At 49.5% G+C, this 15,694-nt stretch overlaps 1 protein-coding gene across 2 annotated transcripts in view; it reads left to right on the top strand.

Moving 5' to 3' along the window:
• LOC121000627 (gastrula zinc finger protein XlCGF26.1-like) overlaps positions 1–15,694 on the top strand; it is a 63,742-nt gene that overhangs the window by 41,498 nt on the left and 6,550 nt on the right. For both annotated transcript variants that reach the window (XM_040431191.1, XM_040431192.1), the window contains exons 2-5: positions 192–317; positions 410–541; positions 674–794; positions 9,783–10,568. In XM_040431191.1, the coding sequence (XP_040287125.1) occupies positions 240–317; positions 410–541; positions 674–794; positions 9,783–10,568 (1,117 nt within the window). In that variant the 5' untranslated portion in view covers positions 192–239. The remainder of the gene's footprint in view (positions 1–191; positions 318–409; positions 542–673; positions 795–9,782; positions 10,569–15,694) is intronic.

Raw genomic sequence — 15,694 nt, 5'->3', positions numbered from 1 at the left:
GAATGGAGCGGTGGTCACTCAGAAGAGAAGTACACTTCCCGCTGGGTTCTCTCAAAGTTTACAACTGTTTCCTGGAGGTCCCAGCAGCAGATTCTTTTATGATCAATTTCTCTTCGCTAGACTTTTTAAAGAGATAAATTTCTTTTATGTGAGAGTTTACCTCCATTATAACAAACAATTTCCAATTACAGAGTTTACCATCACTTCCACCCTCGAACACTTACATATGAGAATTTGGGATGGACATGGCCAGCAGTCACCTGTGCCAGGAGGTCCTGAAAGTAACCCTGGAGATCATCTACCTCCTGACTGGAGAGGTGAGGAATTCTGAGAAGGTGACAGTGAGGCCATCACTATCTCATACACCCGTATTGTATAGCTTCTATATCGCTCTGCTCTCCATACACAGGACTACACCATAGCGAAGAAGGCAGAAGAAGACATCACCATCCCTCCGCCGACCTCAGTGATACAAAAGGAGAATTATGATAAGAAGATTCTACAACTCACCAACAAAATCACTCAGCTGATCTCTGGAGAGGTAGAATGAGCCGGAAGAGATTGTCCTACAACTTCTGAGACGTTTCCACCTGTTGGGGCAGATATACCCCAAGTGATCTCCGCGTGACCTTTACCATTATTGATTTATGACTTTATCTTTGTGTTTCTCCAGGTTCCTCTACGATGTGAGGATGTAACGGTTTATTTCTCCATGGAGGAGTGGGACTATGTAGAAGAACACAAGAGTGTGTACAAGGACATCTTGATGGATGGGGACCAGCTCTCACCATTGGGTAATGTTGTGTTCCGGTTATGCTCTACACTTGCAATAAATGGGAATTTCTTAAATCTATTCTCTATGTTGATCACTGAGGTCTTGAAATCTGACACTGTTTGTTCTAGGGATCGACCGATTATCGGTTTTACCGATATTATCGGCCGATATTCAGGATTTTGACAGTTATCGGTATCGGCATCTATTTTGCCGATATACTGATAACGTTTGGGGAACACAGAACGCGCTGCTGTCAGCTCTCTCCGTGTTTCCTCAGCAGCACAGGGGAGAAGGAAGCAGTGTCTCCCTCCTCCTGTGATGCTGCTGCCGCTGCCGCCAATTAAAGGAGAGAAGACAAGAGGAGGGGAGGGGCTGTGGCCACCGCTCCACCAATGAAGATAAGTCTTTCATTAATTCATATACAGGAGGCGGGAGCTGGCTGCAGAATCACATAGCCGGCTCCCGACCTCTATGAGCGGTAGCTGCGATCTGCGGTAGTTAACCACTTAGGTGCCGCGGATCGCAGCTACCGCTCATAGAGGTCGGAAGCCGGCTATGTGATTCTGCAGCCAGCTCCCGCCTCCTGTATATGAATTAATGAGAGATTTCTCTTCATTGGTGGCGCAGTGCGCCCCCCCAAGCCCCCCAGTATTAATCATTGGTGGAGCAGTGCGCCCCCCACCCCCATCCCAGTATTAAAAACATTGGTGGCGCAGTGCGCCCCCCCCACCCAAGCCCCCTCCCCAGTATTAATCATTGGTGGCAGTGGCCACAGGATCCCCTCTCCCCTGCTCCTCCGATCGGAGCCCCAGCAGTGTAATCCTGGGGCTCCGATCGGTTACCATGGCAGCCAGGACGCTACTGAAGCCCTGGCTGCCATGTTCAGCTCCATGCTGCTGTGTGCACAAAGCACAGAGCAGCAGGGACAGTGTGAGATCCTATTCACCCTGATAGAGATCTATCAGGGTGAATAAGACAAGGGTTCTAGTCCCTAAAGGGGGCTAAAAGTTAATAAAAAAACAAAACACAAAAATATTAAGTATAAATGAAAAAGAAAGATTTACAAAAAAAAAAAAAAAAAACGTTAACAATAAACATATTAATTTTCAGCAGATTTGTGTAGGAAATTATTTTTTTTTCAAAAATGAAAATTCCCAGAATATCGGTATAAATTATCTGCTATCGGCCTGAAAGTTCACAAATTATCGGAACAAACTAGGGATCGACCGATATTGATTTTTTAATCAATATCGGTCGATCCCTAGTTTGTTCCAATACTTGAGATACCTCAAAGTGGACCATACACACACTAATGCTCATTTTGTAGGTAGACGTTAGTGTATATGATGTACCCTGATCTGCCCAGTTGTGTAGGGTTTCACAGGATCATTTGACCTTTTATTTCTTGGTGGACCATATAGAAATTTACAGGGGTTGTCCAGGTTTTTTTAATTTGCTTCCCAGCCTGGAATACCTGTGGAGAAATCCATACTCACCTGCTCCCTGCTACTGTGTTCCAGTTCCCTGGCTTCCTGGCTCTCTTTGATGGTTTTTTGGTTACCATCTGTCAACTTCCACATGGACAGGGTCAAGTCCATCACTGAAGCCAATGACTGGATTCAGCGGTGAAATATCCCCAAGTGGCACGTCACTGCTGGAGTACTTGGGGAAATGTCACTGCTAAAGCCATTCATTGGCTTCAGCTGCGCATGTAGCGACTGGTGTTTTACCGTGAATTCTGAGATCTGGGAATAAAATAGGCTTGACAAGGCTTCAGTGAATAAAAGGTTAACTAAACTATGATAAAATACATAACCAATGTATGTAAAGAATAACATACAGAGTAAAGTAACAGTCACCTAGGCTGTGAACAAGCGAGCTGCCCACTGACCAGTTCCCAACATGGCATCTGAACAACGCCCATTTGATACAAAGAGCGGTGATAATCACAGGACACATATTATGCTTGACAAAGGCTATCACTAAGCCGAAACGTTGCATCTGGAATAAATTCAGTTTTTGGACATGCTGTCTCCATTTTTTATTTTTTATCATCTTTTGACATTCACATTTCTCACCATGGGTATAGCTCCTTGCTGCCACTAGGAGGCGACACTAGGCTGAAAACTGTTAGCTCCTCCCCCGCCAGCTATACCCCCTGAGGCCAGGAGAAAGCTCTCAGTTTTTAGCTTAGTGTTGTAGGAGGCAGACCCCCTGCTCTGCAGGGTGGCTGTTATTTTTTTAATTTTTTTTTTCCCTTTTAGGTTGGGGGTCCAGGGCTATTAAGAGCTTATTCCACCGCTCTGCCTCCCACAAGAAGACAAAGTGGACCAGGAGGGCTTGACCTTCCTGCTCCCCCCAGCCATGGGGCCACTTGTTCCTCCTGTCATTTGTGCCAGGGACTGAAGAGGTGGCTCTGCTGGTCCATGTCAGAAGGGTGAAGAACACAGATGAAGGCAGGTGAGTATGTCTGTCTGTGTTCTGTGTGTCAAGTCCTTCGATCAGGGCCATCCAGGGGCTGGACTCTCTATTAGGGCATGGAGATTCTCCATGAGGGGACCTGTCTGCACGGCACCACCGGCACGGGGTTGCAGGGGTTAATTCTGCACGTGCAGCGGTTTCCCCACCGGCCTCAGCGATTCGCGGGCGGCGGCGCTGCGCTTGCTGCCACCCTCCCCCCTCTTTTTCTGGTCCTGGGAGAGATCTCCCATATATATATTCTTGCTTGGCCGGGACCCCTTCTTTATCCCGGAATCCCGGCAGCGCCACAGCGTGGGGCGTGGCTTCGCTCCGTCTTTCCGTTCTTCTGCCAGGCGACTGGAGGGGGGCAGAGCCTACTTTTCCCGCCGCGCTTCCCTTCCTGCCTGCTCTCCATCCGGAAGTACCCGGCCGTGCATGCGGTTCCCAGCCTGAGAGGGACATCTTCTTGGGTCTGCTCCCTCCTCTCCAGACTGTCCAGCTCGCTGCAGACCACCTCAACCCACTGCATCCTGCTCCTGGGGACACGTCCAGCAAGGGTTAACTCTGCTCCACTTTGGTAGGACCAGCGCTGCTCTCCTCCTCTGTACCCTCTCTGGCTCCCTGACACCTGTCACATCAGACCCAGCGGATCCCGCGCCCCAGGTCCTCGGTACGGCTACCCATTATGCCTGCACTTCCCGTAATGTGAAGTTTCCTAGGGGTCAGGCGAACCCCCTCTGTGCATTATGCCAGGCCACCCAGAGCGTGCCGCCTCAGTCGCAGTTCACTGACGTGCACCCTTCTGCTGGAAGTATGGAACCGGAATGGGTCAAATCCCTGTCCCGGGCGGTGACTGACCTATCCAAGATCTCCCAATCCAACCTTTCCTTAATGGGTAGAGACGTCGTCACCTGCGCAATCTGCTCTCTCTCAGGGCGTACCATCCAGGAGCAGGCACTCCAGCAAGCGTCCCAGGGGACCCTTCGTCCTCCGAAGGGGATCTCGCAGAGTCGGATACGGATCTGGATCCGGACCGGTCATCCCATATGGCTGCCTTAGTGGACAGTCTGGTCTCGGCAATCTGGGACACCTTCCAACTTCAAGAGGAGGGCCTCTCCTCCAGTCACCAGGGAGTTTCTTTCCTGCGTACCAAGCAGACTCCTAAATCGTTCCCGGTCCACGACGACTTTTCCGTTCTCACCACTAAAGCATGGGAACAGCCAGGTTCACGTTTCCTGATCCCCCAAGCGGCTGGATCTTCTTTATCCGTTTCCCCCGGATTGGGTGGGTAAGTGGTCTTCCCCTCCAAAGGTGGACCCGCCGGTGGCTCGCCTGGCCAAGAATACCACTATTCCGCTTGCGGACGGCTCCTCTCTGCAGGACCCGGTGGACCGACGGGTTGAATCGCTTGCGAAGTCGGTCTTTTCAGCCACCGTTTCGGCACTCCGTCCCATTTTCGCTTCGGCGTGGATGGCTAAGGCGGATTCTGAATGGGCTCTGCGCTTACATCAGGACTTAGACTTGGACCTTTCCCGCACAGAACTCCAGACTCTGGTGATCCAGATTTCCCAGGCGGGGAAGTACCTTTGCGAGGCAGCTTTGGACGCGGGCTCCATGGTCGCGCGGTCCTCTGCCTTTGCCGTTTCCATTCAGCGGGAACTTTGGCTAAAGTCCTGGCAGGCTGATTCTTCTTCCAAGCGCTCCCTTCTATCTCTTCCTTTCGCTGGTTCTCGTCTTTTTGGGCCCAAACTTGACGAAATCATTTCGCCGCTTCACGGGCACCCACCCGGCGGCTCCCTCGACCGCGAGGCAGTCCACCCAGGAGCAAAGGTGGAAGCCTTCGTTCAAACCACAGCCCGCCTGGCGTTCCCGAGCGCAGCCTCAGAGCTCTTCCTCTGGCAAGCAGTCCCCAGCATGAAGGTGCACCCCAACCTTCCTGAATGGGGGGTCGGCTCCCTTATTTTCAGGAGGTTTGGCAGGCCCACATCTCAGACGCCTGGGCGCTCGAGGTGGTCACTTCGGGCTACAAGTTGGAGTTAGAATCCATTCCTCCAAACCGTTTTTTTCTGTCCCGTTCCCCCAGGGAGCCGTCTCGGGCGGGGGCCTTCTTTCAGGCGGTTCACGATCTGCTGGTCAGGGGAGTTATCTCCCCAGTTCCGGTGAGGGAGCGGTTTTCCGGTTTTTACTCCAACCTCTTCATTGTGCCCAAGAAGGAGAGAGCGGTCCGCCCGGTGTTGGACCTCAAGATGGTAAACCGTTACCTTCGAGTGCGCCGTTTTCGCATGGAGTCCCTTCGCTCCGTGATAGCTTCCTTGGCGCAAGGGAAATGGCTGACTTCCGTGGATATCCAGGACGCCTACCTACACGTCCCCATCGCGATCGCCCACCAGCGTTTTTTGCGCTTCGCGGTCCACTCGGACCACTACCAGTTTGTCGCCCTGCCGTTCCGTCTGGCAACTGCGCCGAGGGTGTTTACCAAGGTGCTCGCTCCGCCCATGGGCCTTCTTCGCTCCAGAGGCATCACCTTGCTTCTGTACCTGGACGACATTCTCATCAAAGCGTCGTCGATCCGGCAGTGCGAGGAGAGTCTTCAGATCACCTTGGACACTCTCGACCGCTTTGGGTGGATAGTGAACCTTCGGAAGTCCTCCCTGGTCCCGTCCACTCAGATTCGGTTCCTCTGTATGATTCTGGACTCCGGGGCAGCCCGGGTGCGTCTTCCAGCGGACAAGGTGAAGGACCTTCGCAGCGCGGTGCTCCGGTTGATTCGGCAGCGCACAGTTTCCATCTGGGCTTGTATGCGGGTGTTGGGTCTTATGGTGGCCTCGTTCGAGGCGGTGCCATTCACTCAATTTCGCACAGTCCTTTCAGCGAGCGATCCTCTCGGCCTGGGACAAGTCCCAGGAGTCCTTGGATCGTCGGTTTTCCCTTCCTCAACAGGTTCGGTCGAACCTCCATTGGTGGCTCTCCCCAACTCACCTGGAGGTGGGGAAGTCCTTCCTTCCGATCAGGTGGACGGTCATTACGACCGACGCCAGTTTTCAGGGTTGGGGAGGGGTCTTCGGCACTCGGACAGTCCAGGGCGTATGGTCTCCGTTGGAGTCCAGACTGTCCATCAATGTCTTGGAGCTTCGTGCGATTTTCCTCTCACTGCGCCATTGGTCTCCCCTCCTGCGGGGCCTTCATGTTCGGGTCCAGTCGGACAATGCCACAGCGGTGGCGTATGTCAACCATCAGGGGGGGACTCGCAGCTTGACCGCCATTTCGGAAGCGGCAAGGATCCTCAGGTCGGCGGAGGCCCATGTTCCGGCTCTGTCGGCGGTCCACATTCCCGGCGTTGTCAATTGGACGGCAGACTTCCTGAGCCGGACGACGATAGACCCCGGGGAATAGTCTCTCCATCCGGAAGTATTCGACGCCCTCTGTCAATCATAAGCTTTCGTGCTACTTCGCCCGCGCAAGGGATCCCGCAGCTTGCGGGGTGGACGCTCTCGTGGCGCCGTGGGACGCGTTCCGCTATGTCTTTCCGCGGTTGTCCCTCCTGCCTCGGATTCTCCGCAGGATCAAATGGGAGGGCGTTCAGACCCTGCTGATCGCTCCGGACTGGCCGCGCCGAGCATGGTATTTGGATATTGTCCTCCTACTAGGGGACGCTCCGTACCCGCTCCATCTCAGTGATCTTCTGTCGCAAGGGCCCGTCTTCCACCCGAGTTTAGATACTCTACGTTTGACGGCGTGGCTCTTGAAACCTTCCTTTTAAAGCAGCAGGGTTTTTCCGATGCGGTGGTTCGGACCCTCATTTGGGCCAGGAAACATACCTCTTCCAGGATTTATTATAGAACCTGGAAGTCCTTCCTTCGGTTCTGTGAAGAGCGGGACCTGTCTCACAGATCCTTCTCCCTGCCGGTCGTTCTGGCCTTCCTTCAGTCTGGACTGGAACTGGGCATGGCGCTCAGCTCCTTGAAGGGCCAGGTCTCGGCCCTTTCTATTTTCTTTCAACGATCCTTGGCGGGAATGGGTCCTATTAAGACCTTACTTCAGGGCGTTGCGCACACCGCTCCGCCCTACTGTCCCCCGCTACATCCGTGGGACCTCAACTTGGTATTGGGGGTTCTTCAAGTTTCTCCCTTCAAACCCCTGCGGGAGGTTTCCCTCCGCCTGCTGTCCTGGAAAGTGGCTTTCCTGGTAGCCATCACATCCATACGAAGAGTTTCAGAGCTGGCAGCTCTGTCATGCTGTGAACCATTCCTAGTCTTTCATCAGGAGAAGGTAGTCCTCCGTCCGGTCCCTTCCTTCTTACCCAAGGTAGTGTCGGCTTTTCACGTCAATGAGGACATTGTCCTGCTGTCCTTTTGTCCTGGGCCCTCCCATCCGAGAGAGGTGTCGTTACACCGTTTGGATGTGGTGCGGGCTCTGCGGATTTACCTTTCGGCCGTGGCCCCCTTTCGGCGCACGGACGCCTTGTTCGTCCTTCCGGAGGGTTCTAGGAAGGGATTGGCAGCTTTGAAGGTGACGATCTCCCGGTGGATTCGCTCCACTATTTTGGAATGTTACCGCGTTCAGGACAGGACGCCCCCTCCGGGGATCACGGCCCACTCTGCCAGGGCACTTGGGTCCTCCTGGGCTCACTTCCACCAGGTGTCGGCGGCTCAGTTGTGTAAAGCCGCGACGTGGTCTTCCCTCCACACTTTTACGAAGTTTTACAGGGTTCACACTCTCGCTTCTGCGGACGCCGCTCTGGGCCACCTGGTCTTGCAGGCTGCGGTGTGATGACTGTCACGAGGTTCTCTACCTTCTTCACTCTGTTTTGTGTTCCCTCCCCAGGTACTGCTTTGGGACGTCCCATGGTCTGTGTCCCCCAATGATAAAAGCAAGAAAAGGAGATTTTGTGAAACTCGCCTGTAAAATCTGTTTCTCGCTTGATTTATTGGGGGACACAGCACCCACCCCCGTTTGGGTCCGTTCACCGTGTGCGTTAGTTGTTGTTTTAATATCCTTCTGCTTCTCCTACTGCTTTTGCACAAACTGAGAGCTCTCTCCTGGCCGGAGGGGGTTAAGCTGGCGGGGGAGGAGAGCTAACAGTTTTCAGCCTAGTGTCGCCTCCTAGTGGCAGCAAGCAGCTATACCCATGGTCTGTGTCCCCCAATGAATAAAGCGAGAAACAGATTTTACAGGTGAGTTTCACAAAATCTCGCTATAACCCTCATGATGTCCTTAATGGAGTTGAGCTCTTTGTTATATACATAGAAGTTTTATTCTTTCTAACTTCCTGGCCCTTCCTAAAGGTCTTCAGTGTGCAGTACAGCAAATGTACAGTTACCTCAATCCTTAGGAATGTGTTCTGGTACCAGTTCTGATAGCTGTAGACCAGTAGGGGCCTATATGTTCTCTAACTCACTACATTACAAGGAATCTCACTACATTAAAAGAGTAGGAAATAATTAAAGGGAAAGAACTACAAAAAATAAACCTAGCCACACAGCCGGAGAGGAGCAGGTGAGAATGAATTTCTCCACAGGTATTCCAGGCTGGTGTACAAATCAAAACTTTACATCCCCTTTAGGGTCCATTCACACGTCCGTTTTTTCTTTCCTGATCTGTTCCGTTTTTTCAGGAACAGATCAGGACCAGATCTGGACCTATTCATTTTCAATGGGTCCTGGAAAAAATCGGACAGCACAATGTGTGCTGTCCGTTTCCGTTGTTCCGTTCCGCATGTCCGTTTAAATATAAAACATGTCCTATTCTTGTCCTGAAAAATCGGATCCTGGACCAATACAAAGTCAATGGATCCGCAAAAAACGGAAGACATTCGTATGTCATTACGTATGTCATCCGTTTTATGCGGATTCCGTTCCTGGAAATTAGGCTTCCTCCCCAGTATTAAATGTGCCCCCCTCCCTCTATATTCATTGGTGGCCAGTGCGGCAGTGCGGATTTCCAGTAAGTTTTCTACAGATCTGATTTTTCACTTCGTGAAAAACTCAGATCCGACAGTATATTCTAACACAGAGGCGTTCCCATGGTGATGGGGACGCTTCTAGTTAGAATATACTGAGAACGGTGTACATGACTGCCCCCTGCTGCCTGGCAGCACCCGATCTCTTACAGGGGGCTGTGATCTGCACAATTAACCCCTCAGGTGCTGCGCCTGAGGGGTTAATTGTGCATATCATAGCCCCCTGTAAGAGATCGGGTGCTGCCAGGCAGCAGGGGGCAGTCATGGACACCGTTCTCAGTATATTCTAACTAGAAGCGTCCCCATCACCATGGGAACGCCTCTGTGTTAGAATATACTGTCGGATTTGAGTTTTCACATGTTTCCGTTTTTTGCGGATCCGCAAAAAACGGATGACATACGGAAACATTTTCAGGAACAACGGATCCGCAAAAAACGGACCGAAAATCGGGATGTAGAAAAAAACGGACGTGTGAATGTAGCCTTAATGTAAAACGTTTTTATATAATAAAAAGATTATCTTTTCCAATATTTGGAAGATGTTGCCTAAATTTTTGAATAGTTCAAATCTTTCTTTTTTGATTTTAGGTGAACATTGCGGAAAAAACAACATAGAAAATTATGCAATTGTGTCCTCTGACTATACATGGGAAGGTGAAGAAACAGTACAAGAATTTAAAGAAGAAAACCTTAATATCCCACTTTCCACCACCGCGGCAGAGTCCTTAGATTCTCATGAACACTTCAGACCTTCTCTTGATACATCAGACAGTGATGGACTGTTCACACCTCCCGAGCCTAATGAATGCATCATCCAGAACCCAACAGGTTTATCCCAGGAAGCCCTTTTTACCTTGAATAAGACCTTTCCCTGTCCAGAATGTGGTAAATGTTTTAAATACAAAAATAGTCTTTCGATACACATTAAAACCCACACAGGGGAAAGGTCATTGTCTTGTTCTGAATGTGGGAAAAGCTTCATCCACAGGCGGAGTCTCCTGGATCACCGAAGAATCCACACCGGGGAGAAGCCGTTCCCTTGTTCTGAGTGCGGAAAGCGCTTCAGACATAAAGTCGGTCTTCTAAGCCACCAGAGAACGCACACGGGGGAGAAGCCATATGGGTGTTCGGAGTGCGGGAAATTTTTTGCAGGGAAAACGGCTCGTAATCGACATCAGCGAGTGCATACTGGAGAGAAGCCATTTTTGTGTTTTGATTGCGGCGCAAGTTACACGCGAAAAGAGTATCTGACTGAGCATCAGAAAATTCATTCCGGTGAAAGACCATTTTCATGTTCTTATTGTGAGAAGAGTTTCATCCATAAATCCACTCTTACCCAACATGAGTGCATTTGTCCTGCAAAGAAATCCTCCCGTAAGTAAATTAAAAAAAATATATACACACAGGGTGGTCCCCTCAAGTTACAATATTAATTGGTTCCAGGGCGACCATTGTATGTTGAAAACCAATGTAACTTGAGTAATCGGTTCCAAAGCCCAAAAATGTCACCCAAGATAAGCAGATAACTAAGACAGATAAAACAAGTCCTTAAAGGGATTCTGTCACCTCTTTTTACCCCATAGAGCTGCGGACATGCACAGCTAGGTTGCCGCTAGCATGTCCGCAATATACCTGTCCCATATCGCTGAGTGATTTTAGTGAGTGTAAAAAATGATTTTATATATATATATATATATATATATATATATATATATATATATATATTAGTATGTGAATTCCGGCAGCACTCACTTTAGAGAGTATATTCATAGAAAATCAACGCAGCACTCTTCTTGTAAAAAACGCAGTGTCTTTATTCACACATGTGACACAAAATAGGCAACGTTTCAATCCCCTTCCGGGTTCCTTCTCAAGCCAAGGGCACTTGGCTTGAGAGGGATCCCGGAAGGGGATTGAAACGTTGCCTTTTTTGTGTCCCATGTGTGAATAAAGACACTGCGTTTTTTACAAGAAGAGTGCTGCGTTGATTTTCTATGGATATATATATATATATTCAATATAAATCAGCCTGGTAAGTAGCCCAAGGGGCTGCACTAACTGTTCTGGAGCCCAGCCACGGCCCCCTGTGAAGGAGCCCAGCACCGCCTGTGTCTAGGAATCTCCTCCTTGCTCACGAAGTCAGATCTGCGTAATCTCGCTGTGCGCGAGCTCGGCCATGCGCAGTTCCTTCCCTGAGGCTGATGCCAGCACAGGGAAGGAACACTATGCCGGCACTGCGCATGCGCGAGCTCGCACATCGCGAGATTACGGCAATCTGACTTCGTGAGCAAGGAGGAGATTCCTGGATATAGGCAGTGCTGGGCTCCTTACCAGGCTGATTTACATATATATATAAAATAAATTTTTACACTCAATAAAACCACTCAGAGATATAGGACAGGTATATTGCGGACATGCTAGCGCCAATATAGCCGTGCATGTCCGCATCTCTATAGGGTAAAAAGAGGTGACAGAATCCCTTTAAATATAACAGTCAGGAATAGCTGCTAACTAGCAAGTAATTCAGCTATTTTACCAAAGAAGTGGCCTGGATTGGTTAGATCTAATTCTGAGACATTGTATGTTGAGTCTAGTTTCACCTTACGATGGGTCAGAAAAGACCATTGTATGTTAAAAATATTGTATCATGAGGCCATTGTATCTTGAGGGATAAATGTGTATATATACAGTACAGACCAAAAGTTTGGACACACCTTCTCATTCAAAGAGTTTTCTTTATTTTCATGACTATGAAAATTGTAGATTCACACTGAAGGCATCAAAACTATGAATTAACACATGTGGAATTATATACATAACAAACAAGTGTGAAACAACTGAAAATATGTCATATTCTAGGCTCTTCAAAGTAGCCACCTTTTGCTTTGATTACTGCTTTGCACACTCTTGGCATTCTCTTGATGAGCTTCAAGAGGTAGACCCCTGAAATGGTTTTCACTTCACAGGTGTGCCCTGTCAGGTTTAATAAGTGGGATTTCTTGCCTTATAAATGGGGTTGGGACCATCAGTTGCGTTGAGGAGAAGTCAGGTGGATACACAGCTGATAGTCCTACTGAATAGACTGTTAGAATTTGTATTATGGCAAGAAAAAAGCAGCTAAGTAAATAAAAACGAGTGGCCATCATTACTTTAAGAAATGAAGGTCAGTCAGTCAGCCGAAAAATTGGGAAAACTTTGAAAGTAAGAGCTATTTGACCATAAAGGAGAGTGATGGGTTGCTGCGCCAGATGACCTGGCCTCCACAGTCACCGGACCTGAACCCAATCGAGATGGTTTGGGGTGAGCTGGACCGCAGAGTGAAGGCAAAAGGGCCAACAAGTGCTAAGCATCTCTGGGAACTCCTTCAAGACTGTTGGAAGACCATTTCAGGGGACTACCTCTTGAAGCTCATCAAGAGAATGCCAAGAGTGTGCAAAGCAGTAATCAAAGCAAAAAAGGTGGCTACTTTGAAGAACCTAGAATATGACATATTTTCAGTTGTTTCACACTTGTTTGTTATGTATATAATTCCACATGTGTTAAATCATAGTTTTGATGCCTTCAGATTCATGAAAATAAAGAAAACTCTTTGAATGAGAAGGTGTGTCCAGACTTTTGGTCTGTACTGTATACTTTGCCAATAAATGCGTCAAAAGATAGGCAGATGCTAGAAGACAATTGTCACGTTCTGCTGGTGTTTACCTCCCAAATTTTCTAATTCCCCCTTGCACAAATATATCTCATAGGTGAACATCTGTGTGGCAGACCTTTTTTCCTCTTGTTCATAGATTCAGGAGAAATGTATAACCAGTGTAAATGTACAGACAGCTAAAGCCATGTTTCTTGATACACTGGGACAACATTAAAAAAGAAAATCCATAAACACATTTCTATATCGCACATTTCCAGATAGACTGTCTTGTATCTTTTGTTTTAAAGGGCATCTGTCAGCAGATTTGTACCTATGACCTGTTCCATGTGCACTTGGCAGCTGAAGATGCATAAATTAGAGGGGCAAAGGTTTAAAAGTAATATAAGGAAGTATTACTTTACTGAGAGAGTAGTGGATGCATGGAATAGCCTTCCTGCAGAAGTGGTAGCTGCAAATACAGTGAAGGGGTTTAAGCGTGCATGGGATAGGCATATGGCTATCCTTCATATAAGATAGGGCCAGGGACTATTCATAGGATTCAGATATATTGGGCAGACTGGATGGGCCAAATGGTTCTTATCTGCCGACACATTCTATGTTTCTAAGATATCTGTGTTGGTCCCATGTTCATATGTGCCCGCGTTGCTGAGAAAGATGAAGTTTTAATATACAGTCAGGTCCATAAATATTGGGACATGGACACAATTGTAACATTTTTGGCTCTATACACCACAACAATGGATTTAAAATGAAACAAACAAGATGTGCTTTACCTGCAGACTGTCAGCTTTAATTTGAGGGGATTTCCCTCTAAATCAGGTGAACGGTGCAGGAATTACAACAGTTTGCATATGTGCCTCCCACTTGTTAAGGAACCAAAAGTAATGGGACAGAATAATTATTATTTATCAAACTTTCACTTTTTAATACTTGGTTGCAAATCCTTTGCAGTCAATTACAGCCTGAAGTCTGTAACGCATAGACATGACCAGACGCTGGGTTTCATCCCTGGTGATGCTCTGCCAGGCCTCTACTGCAACTGCCTTCAGTTCCTGCTTGTTCTTGGGGCATTTTCCCTTCAGTTTTGTCTTCAGCAAGTGAAATGCATGCTCAATCAGATTCAGGTCAGGAGATTGACTTGGCCATTGCAGAACATTCCACTTCTTTCCCTTAAAAAACTCTATGGTTGCTTTTGCAGTATGCTTTGGGTCATTGTCCATCTGCACTGTGAAGCGCCGTCCAATGAGTTCTGAAGCATTTGGCTGAATATGAGCAGATAATATTGCCCGAAACACTTCAGAATTCATCCTGCTGCTTTTGTCAGCAAGGTCCATCTGTGGCAAGGTCCACCTAACCACAGATACGTGGACCAGTAAGCACGGCCAGGGATGCTATATCTCCCTAACTGCACACTGGGTAAATGTAGTGGCGGCTGGGCCCCAGGCGGAGAGCTGTTTGGCGCACGTCCTTCTGCCGCCAAGGATCGCAGGGCAACATTCTTTGCCTCCTGTCTCCTCCTCCTCCTACTCAGCTTCCTCCTCCTCTTCTTCCACCTGCTCATCCAGTCAGCCACACACCTTCACCACCAACTTCAGCACAGCCCGGGGTAAACGTCAGCAGGCCATTCTGAAACTCATATGTTTGGGGGACAGGCCACACACCGCGTAGGAGTTGTGGCGGGGTATTGAACAACAGACCGACGAGTGGTTGCTGCCGGTGAGCCTCAAGCCCGGCCTGGTGGTGTGCGATAATGGGCGAAATCTCGTCGCAGCTCTGGGACTAGCCGGTTTGACGCACATCCCTTGCCTGGCGCATGTGCTGAATTTGGTGGTGCAGAAGTTCATTCACAACTACCCCGACATGTCAGAGCTGCTGCATAAAGTGCGGGCCGTCTGTGCGCGCTTCCGGCATTCACCTCCTGCCGCTACTCGCCTGTCTGCGCTACAGCGTAACTTCGGCCTTCCCGCTCACCGCCTCATATGCGACGTGCCCACCAGGTGGAACTCCACCTTGCACATGCTGGACAGACTGTGCGAGCAGCAGCAGGCCATAGTGGAGTTTCAGCTGCAGCACGCACGGGTCAGTCGCACTGCGGAACAGCACCACTTCACCACCAATGACTGGGCCTCCATGCGAGACCTGTGTGCGCTGTTTCGAGTACTTCACCAACATGGCCAGTGGCGATGACGCCGTTATCAGCGTTACAATACCACTTCTATGTCTCCTTGAGGAAACACTTAGGACGATGATGGAAGAGGAGGTGGCCCAGGAGGAAGAGGAGGAAGAGGGATCATTTTTAGCACTTTCAGGCCAGTCTCTTCAAAGTGACTCAGAGGGAGGTTTTTTGCAACAGCAGAGGCCAGGTACAAATGTGGCCAGACAGGGCCCACTACTGGAGGACGAGGAGGACGAGGATGAGCAGGAGGTGGAGGAGGATGAGGATGAAGCATGTTCACAGCGGGGTGGCACCCAACGCAGCTCGGGCCCATCACTGGTGTGTGGCTGGGGGGAAACGCAGGACGATGACGATACGCCTCCCACAGAGGACAGCTTGTCTTTACCTCTGGGCAGCCTGGCACACATGAGCGACTACATGCTGCAGTGCCTGCGCAACGACAGCAGAGTTGCCCACATTTTAACGTGTGCGGACTACTGGGTTGCCACACTGCTGGATCCCCGGTACAAAGACAATGTGCCCACCTTACTTCCTGCACTGGAGCGCGATAGGAAGATGCGCGAGTACAAGCGCACGTTGGTAGACGCGCTACTGAGAGCATTCCCAAATGTCACAGGGGAACCAGTGGAAGCCCAAGGCGAAGGCAGAGGAGGAGCAAGAGGTCGCCAACGC

The sequence above is a fragment of the Bufo bufo genome, chromosome 5 (assembly GCF_905171765.1).
Source record: "Bufo bufo chromosome 5, aBufBuf1.1, whole genome shotgun sequence".
Classification (NCBI taxonomy): domain Eukaryota; kingdom Metazoa; phylum Chordata; class Amphibia; order Anura; family Bufonidae; genus Bufo; species Bufo bufo.
The sequence above is the reverse complement of the archived record's forward strand: the minus strand, read 5'-3'. Positions and strand labels throughout refer to the sequence as shown.